Here is a 17,781-nt window from a genome sequence, read left to right on the forward strand (position 1 = left end):
AATGAACAGTTGTACACCAACAAATTGGATAATCTAGATGAAATGGAGAAACCCCTAGAAGCACAAAACCTACTAAAATAGAAAATCTGCATAGACCTATAACTAGGAAGGAGATCGAATCGGTCATCAAGTCTCCCAAGAAGAAAAGCCCTGGCCCTGTTGGCTTCACTGGTAAATTCTACCAAACATTTAAAGAAGAACTATCACCAATCCTTCTTAACTTCTGATAGTTCGATCTGTGAAAATGATCAGTGTTAATACTCCACGTTCACAGAATGAAGGAGGAAGAAAAGCATCGTCACAACTGATGCAGAAAAAGCATTTGACAAAATTCATGGTAAAAACACGCAATAGGAGAGGTCCCATTGTGGCTCCGCGGGTTACGAACCTGACAAGTATCCGTGAGGATTTGGATTTGGTCCCTGGCCTCACGCAGTGAGTTAAGGGTTACTGTGGCTGCGGTGTAGGCCGGCAGCTGCAGCTCTGATTCGACCTCTAGCCTGGGAACTTCCATAGGCTGTGAGTGCAGCCCTAAGAAGACAAAAAACAAAAACAAAAAAAAACACTCAACAGGAGTCCCCTGGTTAAGGACTAGTCCCCTTAGCCTAGCAGGTTAAGGATCCAGTGTTGTCTTGCTGTGGCAAGGGTTCGATCCCTGGCCCAGAAACTTCCATATGCCATGAGTGCAGCCAAAAACAGAAACAAACAAACAGCAACAACAAAACAACACTCAACAAACTAGGAATAGAAAGCAACTGCCTCAACATACTAGAAACCCTTGTGTGAAAATCCCACGGCTAACCTCCTGCTCGGCGGTTATAGACTGAAAGCATTTCCTGTAAGATCGGGAACAAGGCAAGGACGCCCACTCTCACCACTTCTGTTCAGCGTCCTACTGGAAATTCTGTCCAAGTCAGTTAAACAAAGAAAAGCATCCAAATGGGAAAGAAAAAATAAAATTACCTCTGTTGACAGATAGTATGATCTTAGTTGTAGAAAAACATAAAGATTCCACAAAAAATTATTAGAGCTTATAAAATGAATTGAGTGAACACACAAAAATCGGTTGCACTTCTGTACAATAACAATGAAGAGTCCAAAAAGGAAATTAAGAAAACCATTCCTGGAGTTCCCGTCGTGGCGCAGTGGTTAACGAATCCGACTAGGAACCATGAGGTTGCGGGTTCAATCCCTGACCTTGCTCAGTGGGTTAACAGTCCAGCGTTGCTGTGAGCTGTGGTGTAAGTCGCGGACGTGGCTCGGATCCAGCGTTGCTGTGGCTCTGGTGTAGGCCGGTGGCTACAGGTCCAATTCGACCCCTAGCCTGGGAACCTCCAAGAAATGGCAAAAAGACCAAAAAAAAAAAAGAAAAGAAAAGACAACCATTCCATTTCCCGTAGCATCAAAAAGAATACTTAGGAGTTAATGTAACCAAAGAGGTGACAGATGTATACAATGAAAACTTCAAAGCATTGCTGAAAGAAATTAAAAACACAAACAAATGGAAACACATCCCATGTTCATAGATTGAAAGACTTAATATTTTTAAGATGTTAAAATTACCCAGTGTGATCTACAGATTCAGTGTAATTGCTAGCAAAATCCCAATGACAATTTTTGGCAGAACACCCATACTAAAATTCGTGTGGCCTCTCAAGGGACGGTATACAGCCAAAATGCGATTGACAAAGAACTGGAAAGCTGGAGAATTCACTTCTTCATTTCACACCTTTCTATAAAGCTGCAGTGATCGATACGGTACTAGAATTAGGACAGACATACAGAAGAATGGAGTAGAATAGAGAGCCCAGAAATAAGCCCTCACATATGTGGTCAAATGATTTTTGACAAGGACGTAAAGACCATTCAATAGGAAAGGACTGTCTTTTCAACGAATGGTACTGGCAAACCTGGATATGCACGTGAAGAAGAATGAAGTTGGACCCTTACCTAACACCATACACCAAAATTTAAGTCAGATGGATCAGATCAAAGATCTAAAGGTCAGAACTAAAACTGTAAAACTCTTAGATGAAAACATAGGGCAGAAACTTCATGGGATTGGACCTGGCAATGATTTTTTGCATGTGACTCCAAAGCCAGAGAGAACAAAAGAAAAAATTTAGAGTAATTGTACTTCATGAAAATTTTTAAATTTCATGCCTCAAAAGACAGTATTAATAGAGTAAAAAAGGAGTTCCCACTGTGGCCCAGCAGCTTAAGAACCTGACATTGTCCCTGTAAAGATGTAGGGTAGATCCCTGGCCTCGCTCAGTGGATTAAGGATCCAGTGTTGCCACAAGCTGCAGTGTAGGTTGCAGATGCAGCTCAGATCCTGCGCTGCTGTGGCTGTGGTATAGGCCGGCAGCTGCAGCTCCAATTCAGCTGCTGGCCCAGGAACTTCCATATGCTGTGGGTGCAGCCATAAAATGAAAAAAAAAAAAAAAAAAAAAAAAGGAGTAAAAAAGAAACACAGAATGGGAGAAAATATTTGCAAATCATATGTCTGATAAGGGATTAATATCCAGAATATATAGAGGGCTCCTAAAATACAACAATTAAAAAAAAAAGACGCATTCAGAAATGGGCAAAGGACTTGAGGAGACATTTGTCAAAAAAAAAAAAGATATGCATATGCCCAGTAAGTACATGAAAAGATGCCCAGCATCACTGATTATTAGGGCCATGGCGTGGGTGTGTTCCCTGAAAAGGCCCAGGAACTTTCGCATGACGTGGGTGCAGCCAAAACAGAAAAGAAAAAACAGGAAGGAAATTCTGACACTACAATATGGACAAACCTTGAGCATATTAGGAAATAAGCCGGTTGCAAAAGGACAAATTCTATGTGATATCACTTATATGAGATACTCAGAGGAAGTAGCCAAACTCATAAAGGCAGGAAGTACGCTGGCGATGGCAGGGCTGGGAGGAGAGGGGGTTCTTGCTTAGTGGGCACAGTTTCAGCTTTACCGAATGAAAAGAGTTCTGGAGGCAGACAGTGCTGGAGGCAGTGGCACAACTTCATGAATCTAATAGCACTTACCTTGATGCTAAAAATGGGAGAGTTGGTAAATAAATGTTCTATTTTTTGATATTTACCACAATTTTGAAAATGGAATAAATTTAACAAAATTGATTATCATGGTCAAAAATATGTATTTAGGGAATTCCCTGGTGGCCTAACAGTTAAGGAAGTGGCATTGTCACTGCTGTGACTCAGGTCACTGCTGTGGTGTGAGTTTGATCCCTCACCCAGGAACTTCCACATGCCTTCAGGCATGACCAAAATTTTTTTTAAATAAATAAAATATATATACAGATGGCCAGCAAACACCTGAGAAAATGCTCAACATCGCTGATCATAAGAGAAATGCAAATCAAAACTACCATGAGATACCACCTCACACCAGTCAGAATGGCCATCATTAATAAATCCACAAATAACAAGTGCTGGAGGGGCTGTGGAGAAAAGGGAACCCTCCTGCACTGTTGGTGGGAATGTAAACTGGTACAGCCACTATGGAGAACAGTTTGGAGATACCTTAGAAATCTATACATAGAACTTCCATATGACCCCACAATCCCCTCTTGGGCATATATCCAGACAAAACTCTACTTAAAAGAGACACATGCACCCGCATGTTCATTGCAGCCCTATTCACAATAGCCAGGACATGGAAACAACCCAAATGTCCACCAACAGATGATTGGATTCGGAAGATGTGGTATATGTACACAATGGAATACTACTCAGCCATAAAAAAGAATGACATAATGCCATTTGCAGCAACATGGATGGAACTAGAGAATCTCATCCTGAGTGAAATGAGCCAGAAAGACAAAGACAAATACCATATGATATCACTTATAACTGGAATCTAATATCCAGCACAAATGAACATCTCCTCAGAAAAGAAAATCATGGACTTGGAGAAGAGACTTGTGGCTGCCTGATGGGAGGGGGAGGGAGTGGGAGGGATCGGGAGCTTGGGCTTATCAGACACAACTTAGAATAGATTTACAAGGAGATCCTGCTGAGTAGCATTGAGAACTTTGTCTAGATACTCATGTTGCAACAGAACAAAGGGTGGGGGAAAAAAAATGTAATGTATACATGTAAGGATAGCTTGATCCCCTTGCTGTACAGTGGGAAAATAAAATAAAATCAATTAAAAAATATATATATATAAACATATATATGGGTATGTAATACTTTTATAATTTAAAAAATTAAGGAAAAAAGCTTTGAAATATGATTTCAAATTTACAGTTCATAAAGTCAGCTGAATCTTGATCTTTTGTTGTTTGTGTGGGTTTTTTTTAGGAGGAGGAGGGCACTAAAAACATCTGGTGGGTTACAGGGTTTTCTACTTGGCCTGACGCATAGCTTGCCGTTCTTTTCCCAGATGTATTTAGGGATTTGGGATAATCTCCCGGGTGTTGTGAAATGTCAAATGGAACAAGCCCTTCATCTTGATTTTGGAACTGAGTTGGAACCAAGGAAAGAAATAGTGCTGTTTGATAAGCCGACTAGGGGAACTACTGTACAGAAATTCAAAGAAATGGTCTACAGCCTCTTTAAAGTAAGTAGGCGCCTTCGCGTGTCGCTGGTGAGAAGCAGGACTCGGGAAAGTTGGCGGGACCTCATCCCAAGCCGTAAAAATGCTGCTGTTCTTTGCCTTTATGTCAGGGACTCCAGCTTGAGGATGTAATTCAAAGACAAGAAAAAAAAAATGTGTGGAGCAAAAAAAAAATTAAAAAAAAAAAAAAAAAAAAGACGGAGTTCCCGTCGTGGCGCAGTGGTTAACGAATCCGACTAGGAACCATGAGGTTGCGGGTTCGGTCCCTGCCCTTGCTTAGTGGGTTAACGACCCGGCGTTGCCGTGAGCTGTGGTGTAGGTTGCAGACGCGGCTCGGATCCCGCGTTGCTGTGGCTCTGGCGTAGGCCGGTGGCTACAGCTCCGATTCGACCCCTAGCCTGGGAACCTCCATATGCCGCGGGAGCGGCCCAAGAAATAGCAACAATAACAACAACAACAACAACAAAAAAGACAAAAGACAAAAAAAAAAATGTGTGGAGGATGACTAACATTGATTACAGCTAAAATGTCTGCATATGAAGGAGGAGTTAAATAGATGCCCTGCCCTATAGCTTAACATTATAACTAATACACACTTTTTAAGGTGAAATAAACTGAGTAGACCCTGAGTGCAAATTTTTTAATTTAAAGAACTACTCAAAAGGTTAAATAGAGTAAAAGATGAAAATACTTACGCCTTTGGAAAGAGTCTTTTCCTCATTTTTAATGCTCTTATATTTTCACTCAAATGCTTTTCTTTGGACAGTTTACGTTTTCAGACTGTTTTATGCCAGAGAACCTTCACAGGGAAATAATTTTTAACCTTCGTTATTGAAACAACACAACTTGAATGAAATGATTGTTAATGTAATAACATTACAAAATAGAAAATAATTTGTAGCTAGCCTTATAATTTTTGGATATAGGCAAATTACACCGAGATGTTGGAGTTCCCATCATGGTTCAGTGGTTGACGAACCCAACTGGCATCCATGAGGTTGCAGGTTCAATACCTGGCCTGGCCCAGTGGGCTGGGGATGCAGCATTGCTGAAACCTGTGGTGTAGGTCGAAGACGTGGCTCAGATCCAGCATTGCTGTGGCTGTGACATAGACCGGCAGCTGCAGCTGGGATTGGACCCCGAGCCTGGGAACCTCCATATGCTGCGCATGCAGCCCTAAAAAAAAAAAAAAAAAAAAAAAAATTACACTGTGATTTTGCAATAAGTATATGAATACAAGAATAATTAATGACTTGGTTAACTGTATCTACAGGGTCTAAGGAGTTACTCTGGCCGTTTCTTAACAGAAAAATATACTTAGCAATGTGGGTTTTACCACAGGTACGTTACCCATAGCTGTGACTCACTTAGCAAGTATTTTAAATATTTGGAAAGGTATTAATTTCCTGTGAGTATTCAGTAGCAAGATGATTACTTAGCATGGTAATCATCCCTGTAAAGGAAGTTGGTATGTTTTATATGAGATACTGGTTCTCCACTCCTACTGTATAATTAGCCAGATTCTTATCTTTACAGGCAAAGTTGGGTGACCAAGGGAACCTCTCTGAACTGGTTAATCTCATCTTGACAGTGGCTGATGGAGACAAAGATGGCCAGGTTTCTCTGGGAGAAGCAAAGTCTGCCTGGGCACTTCTTCAACTCAATGAGTTTCTTCTCATGGTGATACTTCAAGATAAAGAACATACCCCCAAATTAATGGGCTTCTGTGGCGACCTCTACGTGATGGAGAGTGTCGAATATACCTCCCTTTATGGAATAAGCCTTCCATGGGTCATTGAACTTTTTATTCCATCTGGGTTCCGAAGAAGCATGGACCAGTTGTTCACACCATCATGGCCTAGAAAGGCGAAAATAGCCATCGGACTTCTAGAATTTGTGGAAGATGTTTTCCATGGCCCCTACGGAAACTTCCTCATGTGTGACACTAGTGCCAAAAACCTGGGATATAATGATAAGTATGACTTAAAAATGGTGGACATGAGAAAAATTGTGCCAGAGACAAACCTGAAAGAACTTATAAAGGATCGCCACTGTGAGTCCGACCTGGACTGTGTCTATGGCACGGATTGTCGAACTAGCTGTGACCAGAGTACAATGAAGTGTACTTCGGAAGTGATACAGCCGAACTTGGCAAAAGCCTGTCAGTTACTCAAAGACTACCTGCTGCGTGGTGCTCCAAGTGAAATCCGTGAAGAATTAGAAAAGCAGCTGTATTCTTGTATTGCTCTCAAAGTCACAGCAAAACAAATGGAAATGGAACACTCTTTGATACTAAATAACCTAAAAACATTACTGTGGAAGAAAATTTCCTACACAAATGATTCCTAGTTCATTTGGACATTGTGACCATTTTAAGAAGCCTAGCATTTCAAAAAGAAAAAAAAAAAAATCTTGAGCCTTTTTTAAAAAATGGCTCGATTCAAACCCTTGCCAGTTACACAAAACTTTTCTCCTCTGGTCCTCAGAAGCCATCACCTTAAAATACATATTGATTGCTGAAGTCTCGGCAGGAGGTAGTGGATCAAAAGGCCCATTGCTTCACTCTGCCCTTTCAAAAACCCTGGTACATCTCCTGGTACATTCACTGTTAACTGTTTCGACTAATGACCTAAAATAACGCTGTGAAAAGCCTCATTCCATGAACTTCAACAGTGAGACAATTTTGTAGATTTGTTAGCCAAACTGTCAGTGCTGGAAACATTGTGTTTGCATTGAAGCTGTTTGAAAAAAAACTTTAAAACATAATTTACTAATGTCCTAGCATGGTGAAGTTTGCACATTAACAGAAATTAAGACTGCAAAACAGGTAAATTAAAATTACTCCTTTATAAACAGACGTTGGGTTAATAAGCATGGTTTCTTGTATTATACACTTTGCTCTTGAGTCACACTTTATATGGCTTCAGAATGTTTTGAGTGGCTCTGAGCCTCTTAGTGTTCAAAACTTACCAGGAAACACTCTACTTGGCAATGTGTAACGGCCAATTTTAGAGGCTGAATATGGATGAGCTTTTTCAGCAGAGGGTCTATCAGCCAGCCAACCGGTCCTTCTCAGCTTTAGGCCACAGATGCTTACTTTTTTGGCTTTACCTGCGGCAAAGAAAAATTCCTGGGGCCAGGGATCAACATAAATCTAAACAACTTGAAGTTGAGCTATGGTGAAGTGGGACATTAAGAGCAGGACTCTTGAAATCATAGAACTTTCTATTAATTTTCCATCTTCAAACAGTATTTCCTGCTGGCCAAAGGGCCATGTAAGAGGCATGTAAATTCACCCATCTAATCTTTTTCTCCTATAAACTTGATATACAAGGGTTAATACTCGCTCCTCTTCATGTTCGTTCAGATCTGGCCTGTGCCTTTCAACTCCGTAAAATGAGACCCTCTGAGAAAACTCTGGTTGAAGTGAATATATGTTAAAATTATATGGCCTTCATCAGACAGCTCTCAAAAATTAAAGCCATGCGTTAGCAGTTTTGCTTACTTTTTTGGCTTCACCTGCGGCATACAAAAATTCCTGGGGACAGGGATCAAACCTGCACCACAGCAGTGACCCAAGCCCCTGCAGTGACAATGCTGGATCCTTAACCTGCTAGGCCACCAGGTAACTCCCAGTTTTGTTTACTTTAAAATTATGTACACTTTGAAGGTACTTTTCCTTCCCACTCATCATGTGGTTATAATAAATGAATGGAAGAAATATTTCTAGTGGAAGGTTCTGTTGCTTGCCAGACTTTTTAAGGAGAGCTCCACATCATACAAGTCCTGCCAGGAAGAACAGATGCCCAGAAGGAGGTGTGAACTTTTGAGTCAATCAATATGCAAATCATTTGCTGGAAAAAGCTACACTTGTTTCTTGAAGGAAAACAGTCAATTTCAGGTATTTCCCACAGTTTCATTAACAAGAGCTTAACACAAATGGCTTGATTGATACATTTATTAATGTCTTTGAAAAAATCTTCATAGAAAAACTATGGCCTGGTTTATTAGCTCTCAGCAGCCCGTTCCTGAGCTCGAAGGAAGCTTGCTTTCTTCTGAGCAACCCGATCTTTCTTCTGGGCAAGTGACATTTTGGGACGATTCCACCTACAAAAAGGGAGAAAAAAAGGGAATGTAATTTTTAAAAACCATTATCTAAAGAGAACAGAGAATATTTAACTGCGAAAAAAAAAAAAAGCCTTTATAGTGAGATGGAACTCAAATAATCCAAGTTCCAATACATGTGCTTATTTACAATCTTAACCTAACTTTTCCAAGCCCCAACTTTTGTGATATTGTCATATTACCTCACAGGGCCAAAAATTAAATAAAGCTGTCAGTACAAAGATTAGACTCCTTAAGTTTTATTTGCACCTCCATTCAAAGATCAAAATGTGGAAGACTAATAGAAAGTGACTCTTTTAGTTAGTGACTGTTAGTTACAATGTAGTGGGATGGAAGGAACCACTGGGTAGTGCCCGCGGCTGATACAGCTCCATCACCACAGTTACTTTAGCAAACCTGGTTCCCCTCACCTCTGCAACATCATGCAGAGCTAGTGATCGAGTTTGCACAACTTCACTCGAGTCTGAGTGAGAACAAGGCAGGAACCCCTCCCAACCAATTGCTCTACAAAAAAAAAAAAAGTAAGACACATACCTCTTCTTTTTAACTTCTTTCTTAGGCTTCTTCTCATACACTGGATTCTCTCGTATCGCAGCATGAGCTTTCTTATACATTTCCTCCATCTGAAACAAAGCAAAGCAAACAGTACTTGGTTTCATTTCATATGCCCTAAACAACAACATAACACATTGCATTCTACTACTTGCTCTATTTTGTCCTTTTTTAAAGTTTATTTTTTTTAATTAAAGTATAGTTGACTTATGTTGTGTATTTTGTCCTTCTAAGCCAGATTCTCGAAAGGTGCTCAACTAGCTCAATGTTGGTATTTGAATGTAACCTACCTCCTAAGAAATTCTGTTTTTACCATAGGTAATATGAACTGACACTATCCCAAAACATGTAACAACATTCCTCAGGAAGAATGTGCATCCATGTCTAATCAGCCATACTTGAGTCACTCAAGTTTAGAGCCAACTGATTTCTGTAGAAACACATTTTGTGCTCATTTAAGACATGCTCATGTGATCTCTCTCTCATTCCAGTGAGGACACATGCCAGAGTTTTAGATGTTAAGATGAAGAGTATATGGACCAAAGAGCAATTGCCAAATACACCTCTGTCCTCCCACGTTCCGCCTATTTTTATTTCCCATCAGATATTACCTGATAGGTCTTTTTAACCCAATTTCATTTTAAACTAAGGACTTGGTCTGTCTATACCTATACACATGCCCCTACTCAACTCTCTCACTTAACCTGAAAAAAACTGTAGCATGTCCTCGCTCAAAACACAAAATAAACCTGGTCCTATGAATTTACCAATACAGGCATTTTTAGTTAAATGTTTTACCATGTCTGGAGTCACGTTGTTCTTTATGTACTGAGAGAACTGTTTCTTGTAAGCATCCTCATCTTCTTCAATCAGGTAACGCATATAATCTGCAACATTCTGCCCCAGGATGTGCTTTCGGTGCACTTCAGCATTGAATTCTTTGCTTTCTGAATCATAACCAGGGAATCGTTTGGTGCTGAAATGAAGGTTTTATATTTTAGCATAGGTTAGTTACAGTCTTTCACTAGCAGGAATTCATTTCAGTAGCTGCCATCAGTCCCGTCTTGAAACAAGGAATTGCATCATATGCAACCAAAGGACCAACTACTGACCGCTCAGTTAATGGGATATCATCATCCAGCAGCTCATTTCTCAACTCCAGAATCAGAAATCACGCCCCAAGTACTTCTAAAAGCCATTAAACGAACCAACTCTTTCCATCACTATAAAGTTGGTGCTCCTCCTTTCACAGGAGAGGGTTTCAAAATTACTCCCCCCAAACCTTCCAATTTCTCATCTCAGTGGTGCCTCAGAGTGCACGGTCATCAGTGATTCATCCATCACATTTAACAGGTGCCCTGCAAGAGAACTGCCAAGACCTCCGCTCCCCAAATACCCCCTTCTCACCCTATGTCATTAAAGTCAGTTCCAGTTAGGTTCTATGTTCCTGCTTAGCCCCCTGCCAAAAAAGGCCGGCCAGGAAAAAAATTTTTGGTTAAATCACCAACCACTAAAATACTCCTGAGAAGCTAATAAATGTTATCCTAAGAAGCTTAAACTATAACCTACTCAACAAAAACCATTAACTCAAACCAAAGGAACAATCAAAACAACCTACTTGGGAGTTGACTACATACATGAGGATTGTAGGTTCGATTCCTGGCTTCAGTCAGAGGGTTAAGGAGCTGGCGTTGCCGTGAGCTGTGGTGTAGGTCGCAGATGTGTCTCGGATCTGGCATTGCTATAGCTGTGGTGTAGGCTCGCAGCTCTCCCTCCAATTAGACCCCTAGCCTGGGAACTTCCATATGCCGCCAAATGCGACCCTTAAAAAAAAAAAAAAAAAAAAAAAAAACACCCAACCACACCCTACTTATAGAGTTCCCACTAAATAGCACAGTGGGTTAAGAATCAGACTGCAGGAGTTCCCGTCATGGCGCAGTGGTTAACGAATCCCACTAGGAACCATGAGGTTTCGGGTTCGATCCCTGCCCTTGCTCAGTGGGTAAGGATCCGGCGTTGCCACAAGTGGTGTAGGTCAAAGACGAGGCTCAGATCCTGAGTTGCTGTGGCTCTGGCGTAGGCTGGCACCTACAGCTCCAATTAGACCCCTAGCCTGGGAACCTCCACATGCCATGGGAGCAGCCCAAGAAATGGCAAAAAGACAAAAAAAAAAAAAACAAAAAACAAAAAAGACAAAAAAAAAAAAAAAAAAAAAAAAACCAATCAGACTGCAGGAGTTGTCATGGCGCAATAGAAATGAATCTGACTAGGAACCATGAGGTTGCGGGTTCGATCCATGGCCTTGCTCAGTGGGTTAAGGATCCAGCATTGCTGTGAGGTCTGGTGTAGGTCACAGATGCAGCGCAGATCTGGCTTTGCTGTGGCTGTGGTGTAGGCTGGCAGTTATAGCTCTGATTAGAGCCCTAGCCTGGGAACCTCCATATGCGGTGGGTGCAGCCCTAAAAAGCACAAAAATTTAAAAAAACAACCCCCCCCACAACTTATTAGCTTCTAAGAACAGCCTACATGCTTATTTCCACTTGAAAGTTCAGAAATTTGTTGTTTTTCTTAAAGTCTTTCCCCCCAGATTCCACATTTTCCTGTGATTCAGTAATTAAGTTTTCATCTAAATTAAAAAAAATAAGTAAGTTGGTAGCAGTGGTGAAATCAACTTGTTCACTTCCAACCGAAATTAAGCCATACCAAAAAGGTAGTGGTTTCAAGGCTGGCTCTAATACCTTGGAGTTCTCCTGAGGCACAGGTTAAGGATCGGGCATTATTCTGCAGTGATTTGGGCTGCTGCTGTGTTTGATCCCTGGCCCAGGAACTCCCACATGCCAAGGGTGCAGCCCCCAAAAAACAACCTTGGACAAATCATTTTACCTCTGAACCCCAGACTCGTCTCATAAAACATGTTACAGTTCCTTCGCACCCTGGCAGGTTCTTGTTGCACAGTTCCCAGCAGGTCACAGGCACACCGTGATGGCTACTATTACTTTAACTGGTTCAGTTATGTCCACAGCCCCCCAGGAGTTGGAAGCACAGCAGCCCTGGCATCCAGACGGAGGCCCTGAACACCCTGTTACCTGTGAGGGATAGACAGGCCTCCATCTACGGCTCCCTTCAGGGCCCCAAAAACTTTGTTTCCAGTAGTCGTCCTGGCAAGCCCTGCATCCAGGTAACAGGTGAAGGCACCAGGCTGACCGTCGATGCTTTCCACATTGTATTCATCTCCAGTCACCTCGACCTGGCCTTCGTAAATCTTGTCCATACCAAACCTATTAAGAAGCTATTAACAAAGAAGCCAGTCTACATGCTTGTCCAAATATATTCAAACAACTTTAACAATATCTCAAGAGTCATAACTTTATGACCTGACAAAAAATGTCCTTCTAATTCACTTATCCAATCTACTTTTAAATGCTACAAAAAGAAGTTTCAGACATCCAATTTCACCCACAACTGTAACAACTGTTTAACAGTTTCTGAATCTGCTACACTGTTCATACCTGATTTTTGTAGCAATCAGTTAGGACATATGATACGTCAATAAAGGTACCTCCACATTTCTTTAGTCATATGTGGCTATAATTCAACAACTAAATAGTAAATGTTACCAAATGTAGCTTTGTTCAATTCCATTATAGTATTAGGAGTAAGTAGGATCCTGTGGCTCTCCCTATCACTACATCATGTTAGCATGAGCCACTCCTCTGCCGGCACATATCATCCAGCTAGGTCTTTGCTAGAAGTAAGGCCTCTGCACCCAGCTGCCCTCATGGAAGACAATGCTCCCCACCCAAACATGTTTATAACCAATGCAGATGTGGGCCCCCAACAAAATGATGCATGCCTAACAATTCCACTGCAAAACAAGGTCAGTAACCCAGAAAAAAATAAGGTAAAATGTTCATCTCCTTTCTGTGTATTACAGGAAATGCTGCCACCCAGTGGCAAAGCTTATTTAAACAAAAATGAATCCCCCCAAAGCCTGCCCTTGCCCCCAAAGCTTAAGGCAGGGCTTCTCAAAATGCAGCGTGGCACATAAATCACTTGGGCATCGTATAAAAATATAAACTCTGAGGGTCTGGAGTAGAGTCTGCATTTTTAATGATGCTGATGGCCAGAAGATCTACACTTCTGGGTAGACCTGTCCCAACAAGGTAGCCACCACCTAGGCACAAATGGCTTTTGAAATTTCAGTTAAAAACAGACTTCATCAGCACTAGACACATTTCAGTACTCAACAGCTACGTGTGGCTACTGGCTCCCCATCGGATGACAGACATCCACCACTGCAGAAAATGTTACTGGTCTAGATAGAGCCAACAAACAGGAAAGAAAACAAAAAATGGTTCCCCACATTAGAAAGTGCATGTCTCAACAGTGTATTTACTTATAAAGCCATCTTCCTTGATGCCGCCCTTTAAGCCCCAGAGCAAAAGCAGGGACTGGTCGTCCCCAAAGCTGCAGGTACCCTACCCAGGTGTGCACATCTTTCCTGGAAACAGCACATCAAAGAGTAATCGTGTACCTACCCTGCGGGCCAGCAGCAGGCCAGTACAATAAGCTGCAGCATAATTTGTCAGGCCGACCTTCACGCCATACTTTGGGAGTTCGTGAGCATAAGCTGCACAAACTATCATATCTCCTTCTATACGGGCATAAGCAATCTACAAATAACAGAAAAACCAGGTCAGTGATCTATTTTCACTGTTTTGAGTACTTGTCCTAAGTGCCTTCTTTTTCAAAGGACTTACTTGGTCAACTACAATAGGTAGCTTTATGAGTCTGTAAATACCTCTATCATCACAGCATCTAAGTTTCAAATTACCACAGACATCAAAGATTAAAATGCCCTCGGAAGAAGTTATACTGTATGTAGTTCCTTACTTCTAAATACTGAAAAGACTCTGAGCTGGTTTAGCTGGTGAATTAAGGAGGCACTAAAGAATCCCCGATTATTTTAAACATCTTTTGAACTAAGCATATCTAAGTCCAAGGACGCTTCAGATACCTAATGTTTAGTCACCTGAGCTTGGGGAAGGAGACTGCCTTCGCAACCCAGAAAACCAAGGAGTGTGCCTGTCCCCTGCAAATTTCAACTATGAAGAGTTTTCCATAACAGCCCAGAAAACTACCTTCTAAGGAGCAAAGAGCCACTTTCTGAAAGTTTTCTACATGGGAGACACTTTCATATGTATTTATTGAAACCTATTTCCAACAATAAGCAGGAAGAATAATCTTAAGAGTCTAATTGAATGTTCTGAACCGCCTCCCTCTTCAAAGCTGTGGGGATGGGGACCCATGACAAGTTCTATTATCCTGCTGAACTGCAATGAGCAAACCCTTCTACTTGGCCTCAGATTTATCCTCCCGGCCTCAGGAAAACAGCACAGTACCATAAATTTCCTTTCCCAATTAGAAAATGAACAGGAAGAACCTGGATCAAAACTGCCAAACAGCTGATCATCAGAGTATTGTTAGGAAGGACCCATTTCCCAGGCCCCAACTTCAGACCTACTACTCACTCTACTATTCCCTGGAATGCCGGGCTCCAGAGGAGCTGGACCTAATCCATACACATGTTTTGCTTCCCAAGGACCATTTGTTTAGCACAGTGAGGGTGGGACAGGGGTACCATCCGTCACTCAGTCTAGAATACAACTTACCTGACAAATTATATCTCTGTTGGTTACACGAACTATCATCCTGTATTTTGGTGTGTTATACTTATTTTTATCTTGGATGACCAATCGTTTCCGGGCATAGTAGTCAGTTTTACCCTCTGAAAGAAAAAAACAATTTAAGAAAGTCTACTCCACTGCCAGAGAAGCAGAAATCGTTTCAACGTGTGAACACAAAAAACTGACCATACCTCGTCGTCTTCTAAATTTCACCTGGTACCTCTTGAAGTAAGCCTTATTCTTGACGACTTTTACAAACCCCTTTAAGAAAAAAGAAATGTTATTAACACTTTGATTGTTTTAGTTTATACTTTTGACATTTGAGCTGTAACAAAGTAACACTTCAAAATTGAAACTTGCAGTGAATTCTGACAACCACCACTTTTTGTAGAGTCCAGCCTTTATCAAATCAAAGCTCGAGAATCACTTTCCTCTACTTTCCATGGCTCAAAATTTATAGCTTTATAAAGCAATAAAAATGAGCCAGTGGGGGGAAATGGAAGGAAACAACAAACACAAACGTAGGCCAATTTCTTAACTTTTGCAAAATACTGCTCAAGACAGCAATCTTGCCAAATGTCTGTTCTTAATACTGTTCCATTTCAAGAATCTAACCTATTTCCCCCTTTATACGAACATTTTTCAAAAGCCTAAGTTACCTGTCACAAAACGCAACTGACCAAGAACTTACTCAGCAATCACTCTGCCGATTAAAACACTGTCCCTCACCTTCTAAAGCCACACCACGCCCGGAAACTCATTAAAAACTGGTGCCACCGACAACCTACAGAAAGGCAGGAGGCACGTACCAAACGCAACGAGCTTCCTTTCGGGGCCCAGAGACGCCACAGCCTGCCAGCTCTACTGACGGATCTGGGTTAAAAGCCACTTCGGGCCGACAACACAGGCCTTCTGAACGACCTGCGGGGTCCGACGGTCTCCCAGAAAACCCATCAAGCGGTCATGGGGGCGCTGGGTCCGAGGAGCCGCAGCCGGTCTCCACTCAGGCCTCCCCTAGCTCGTCTGAGAACGACTGTCCATGCAACCCGCCCGGCTCGGCCGCCAGCCAGTGACCCGCGGCACAACTGGCACTAATCCTGCGGCTTGTCTACTAAACTCACCCCTCACCCGCAATCCAGTGCCCCGGTTCCCCTCTCCTGGCACCCCTCCCCCGCACGATTACGCGCCGTGGCAGCCATTAAGGCCACGCTGGGAGCCGCAGCCGGATCACGGCAGAGCCGGCAATCTAATGCCATCCGATCCGTGCGCCACGCTAGACGGACCCTAGACGGGCCTTGGGACAAGAAGCAGGAACCCCCGTGCCTCCGTAGCCCCGAGATCGGGATATCCACTCACCATCCTGCAGAACAGAGCTCCCAATCGGCGGCTTGCCACAGAGCAGCAGGCCCAGCACCGCTCCCGGGGGGGAAAAAGGGCCGCGACGCGCGCGCAGGCGCAGTATGTAGCGCCAGCGATCACGCAAGCTACGTGTGGAAGAGAGATGCGCCGGCCGCCTGGCGTGCAGCATGCCGCCCCCTGCTGGGGGGAGGACCGATGCGGGCCTTCGCCTTCCGGGAACCAGTCCTCAAAGTCCCGGGTCCGAAAGCTCCAGACCGGCAGGGGCGGTGAGCAGCAGCAGGGAGGCTTACACTTTCCTATGCCGAGAAGTTTCACACCAAACACGCATTACTTTGGTAAGCAAGAAAGACAAGTTTAAAAATTAAATAGAATGAATTTGCTCCTTTTGCCGCCCCCCCGCCCCGAAGTCTCCTCGGGGTCCAGAGCGTACAGGTGCGCCCCACGAAGCCTCGCCTTACGGCTCCAACACTGGGTTGGGGCCCCTCTTTGGCCTTCCCACCGCACCCTCGCACCTGCCTCAGGCTGCTCTAGACTCCCTGAAGGTGGGTGCTGCTGTCAAGGTCACCTTTGAATCTCCAGCACCTGGCACAGTGCTGGCAGTAGGTGCTCGGGGTTTGATAAATGGTAAAAACGAAAACCTCTCTGCCTGCCGCCGCCCCCTCCATCATCTTCCCTGATCCCTGACCGCCTCATCCTTCTCCTTCCCTCCGTCACTCTCTTCTAGCCGACATAGCGTTTTTCCAAGTCTTTTTCTTCACTCTCTTAAAACTAATTACAACTGGATAATGAGTCTTTTGCCGGAATAGGAATACCACGCAGAGACTGAAGAGAACAAACCAACCCTCCAAACAAAAAGCAAGAGACAGTGTTCCCTCACCCAACAGTATTTCAAAGTTGATCTTCCGGCTATTGCATGGGAATCATTTAGGTACTAGTTAAAATACAAATATTTGAGGAGTTCCTGTTGTAGCTCAGTGAGTTAAAGGAACTGTTCTTAACCTACTAGTGAGGGTATGGGTTTGATCCCTAGCCTTGCTCAGTGGGTTAAGGATCTCGAGTTGCCAAAAGCTGCTGTTGGCATCAAGTTGTTGCAGGTACGGCCCTAAGAAGAAAGAAAAAAAGGAGTTCTCATTGTAGCTCAGCAGGTTAAGAACGTGACTAGTATCCATGAGGATGCAGGTTGATCCCTGGCCTCACTCAGTGGGTTAAGGATGCGGCGTGGCGGTGAGCTGTGGTGTAGGTTGCAGACACCACTCAGATCCCGAGTTGCTGCGACTGTGGTGTAGGCTGGCAGCTGCAGCTCCTAGGCTAGGAACTTCCATATGCTACACATGTGGCCCCAAAAAAGCAAAAAAATCAAAAGAGAGGAAGGAAGGAAGCAAGGAAGGGGGGAAAATGCAGATATTTGAAATCGACCAGCTCTTCTAAATCAGACTGGCGGGCTTGGGAACTGGGAGTCTGCATTTTATATTTGGCCT

The 17,781-nt window shown here is 43.0% G+C and overlaps 3 protein-coding genes across 16 annotated transcripts in view; 2 read left to right on the top strand and 1 right to left on the bottom strand.

Annotated features, from left to right (window-relative positions):
- The window catches only part of FAM69A (family with sequence similarity 69 member A), a 129,926-nt gene extending 121,852 nt beyond the window's left edge, over positions 1–8,074 (top strand). For all 7 annotated transcript variants that reach the window (XM_021090226.1, XM_021090223.1, XM_021090228.1 and 4 more), the window contains 2 exons: positions 4,407–4,583; positions 6,117–8,074. In XM_021090226.1, coding sequence (XP_020945885.1) covers positions 4,407–4,583; positions 6,117–6,929 — 990 coding nt within the window. In that variant the 3' untranslated portion in view covers positions 6,930–8,074. The remainder of the gene's footprint in view (positions 1–4,406; positions 4,584–6,116) is intronic.
- On the bottom strand, positions 8,521–16,347 carry RPL5 (ribosomal protein L5). The gene is given in 8 exon segments (NM_001114284.2): positions 8,521–8,687; positions 9,240–9,328; positions 10,056–10,233; positions 12,344–12,546; positions 13,796–13,930; positions 14,930–15,045; positions 15,136–15,205; positions 16,301–16,347. Coding segments are annotated over 8 exon segments (894 nt in total). The 5' UTR covers positions 16,304–16,347; the 3' UTR covers positions 8,521–8,587.
- EVI5 (ecotropic viral integration site 5) overlaps positions 16,513–17,781 on the top strand; it is a 232,808-nt gene continuing 231,539 nt past the window's right edge. For all 8 annotated transcript variants that reach the window (XM_021090208.1, XM_021090210.1, XM_021090214.1 and 5 more), the window contains exon 1: positions 16,513–16,638. The gene's annotated coding sequence lies outside the window, so the exon portion shown is untranslated. The remainder of the gene's footprint in view (positions 16,639–17,781) is intronic.

This window comes from Sus scrofa, chromosome 4, assembly GCF_000003025.6.
Source record: "Sus scrofa isolate TJ Tabasco breed Duroc chromosome 4, Sscrofa11.1, whole genome shotgun sequence".
Classification (NCBI taxonomy): domain Eukaryota; kingdom Metazoa; phylum Chordata; class Mammalia; order Artiodactyla; family Suidae; genus Sus; species Sus scrofa.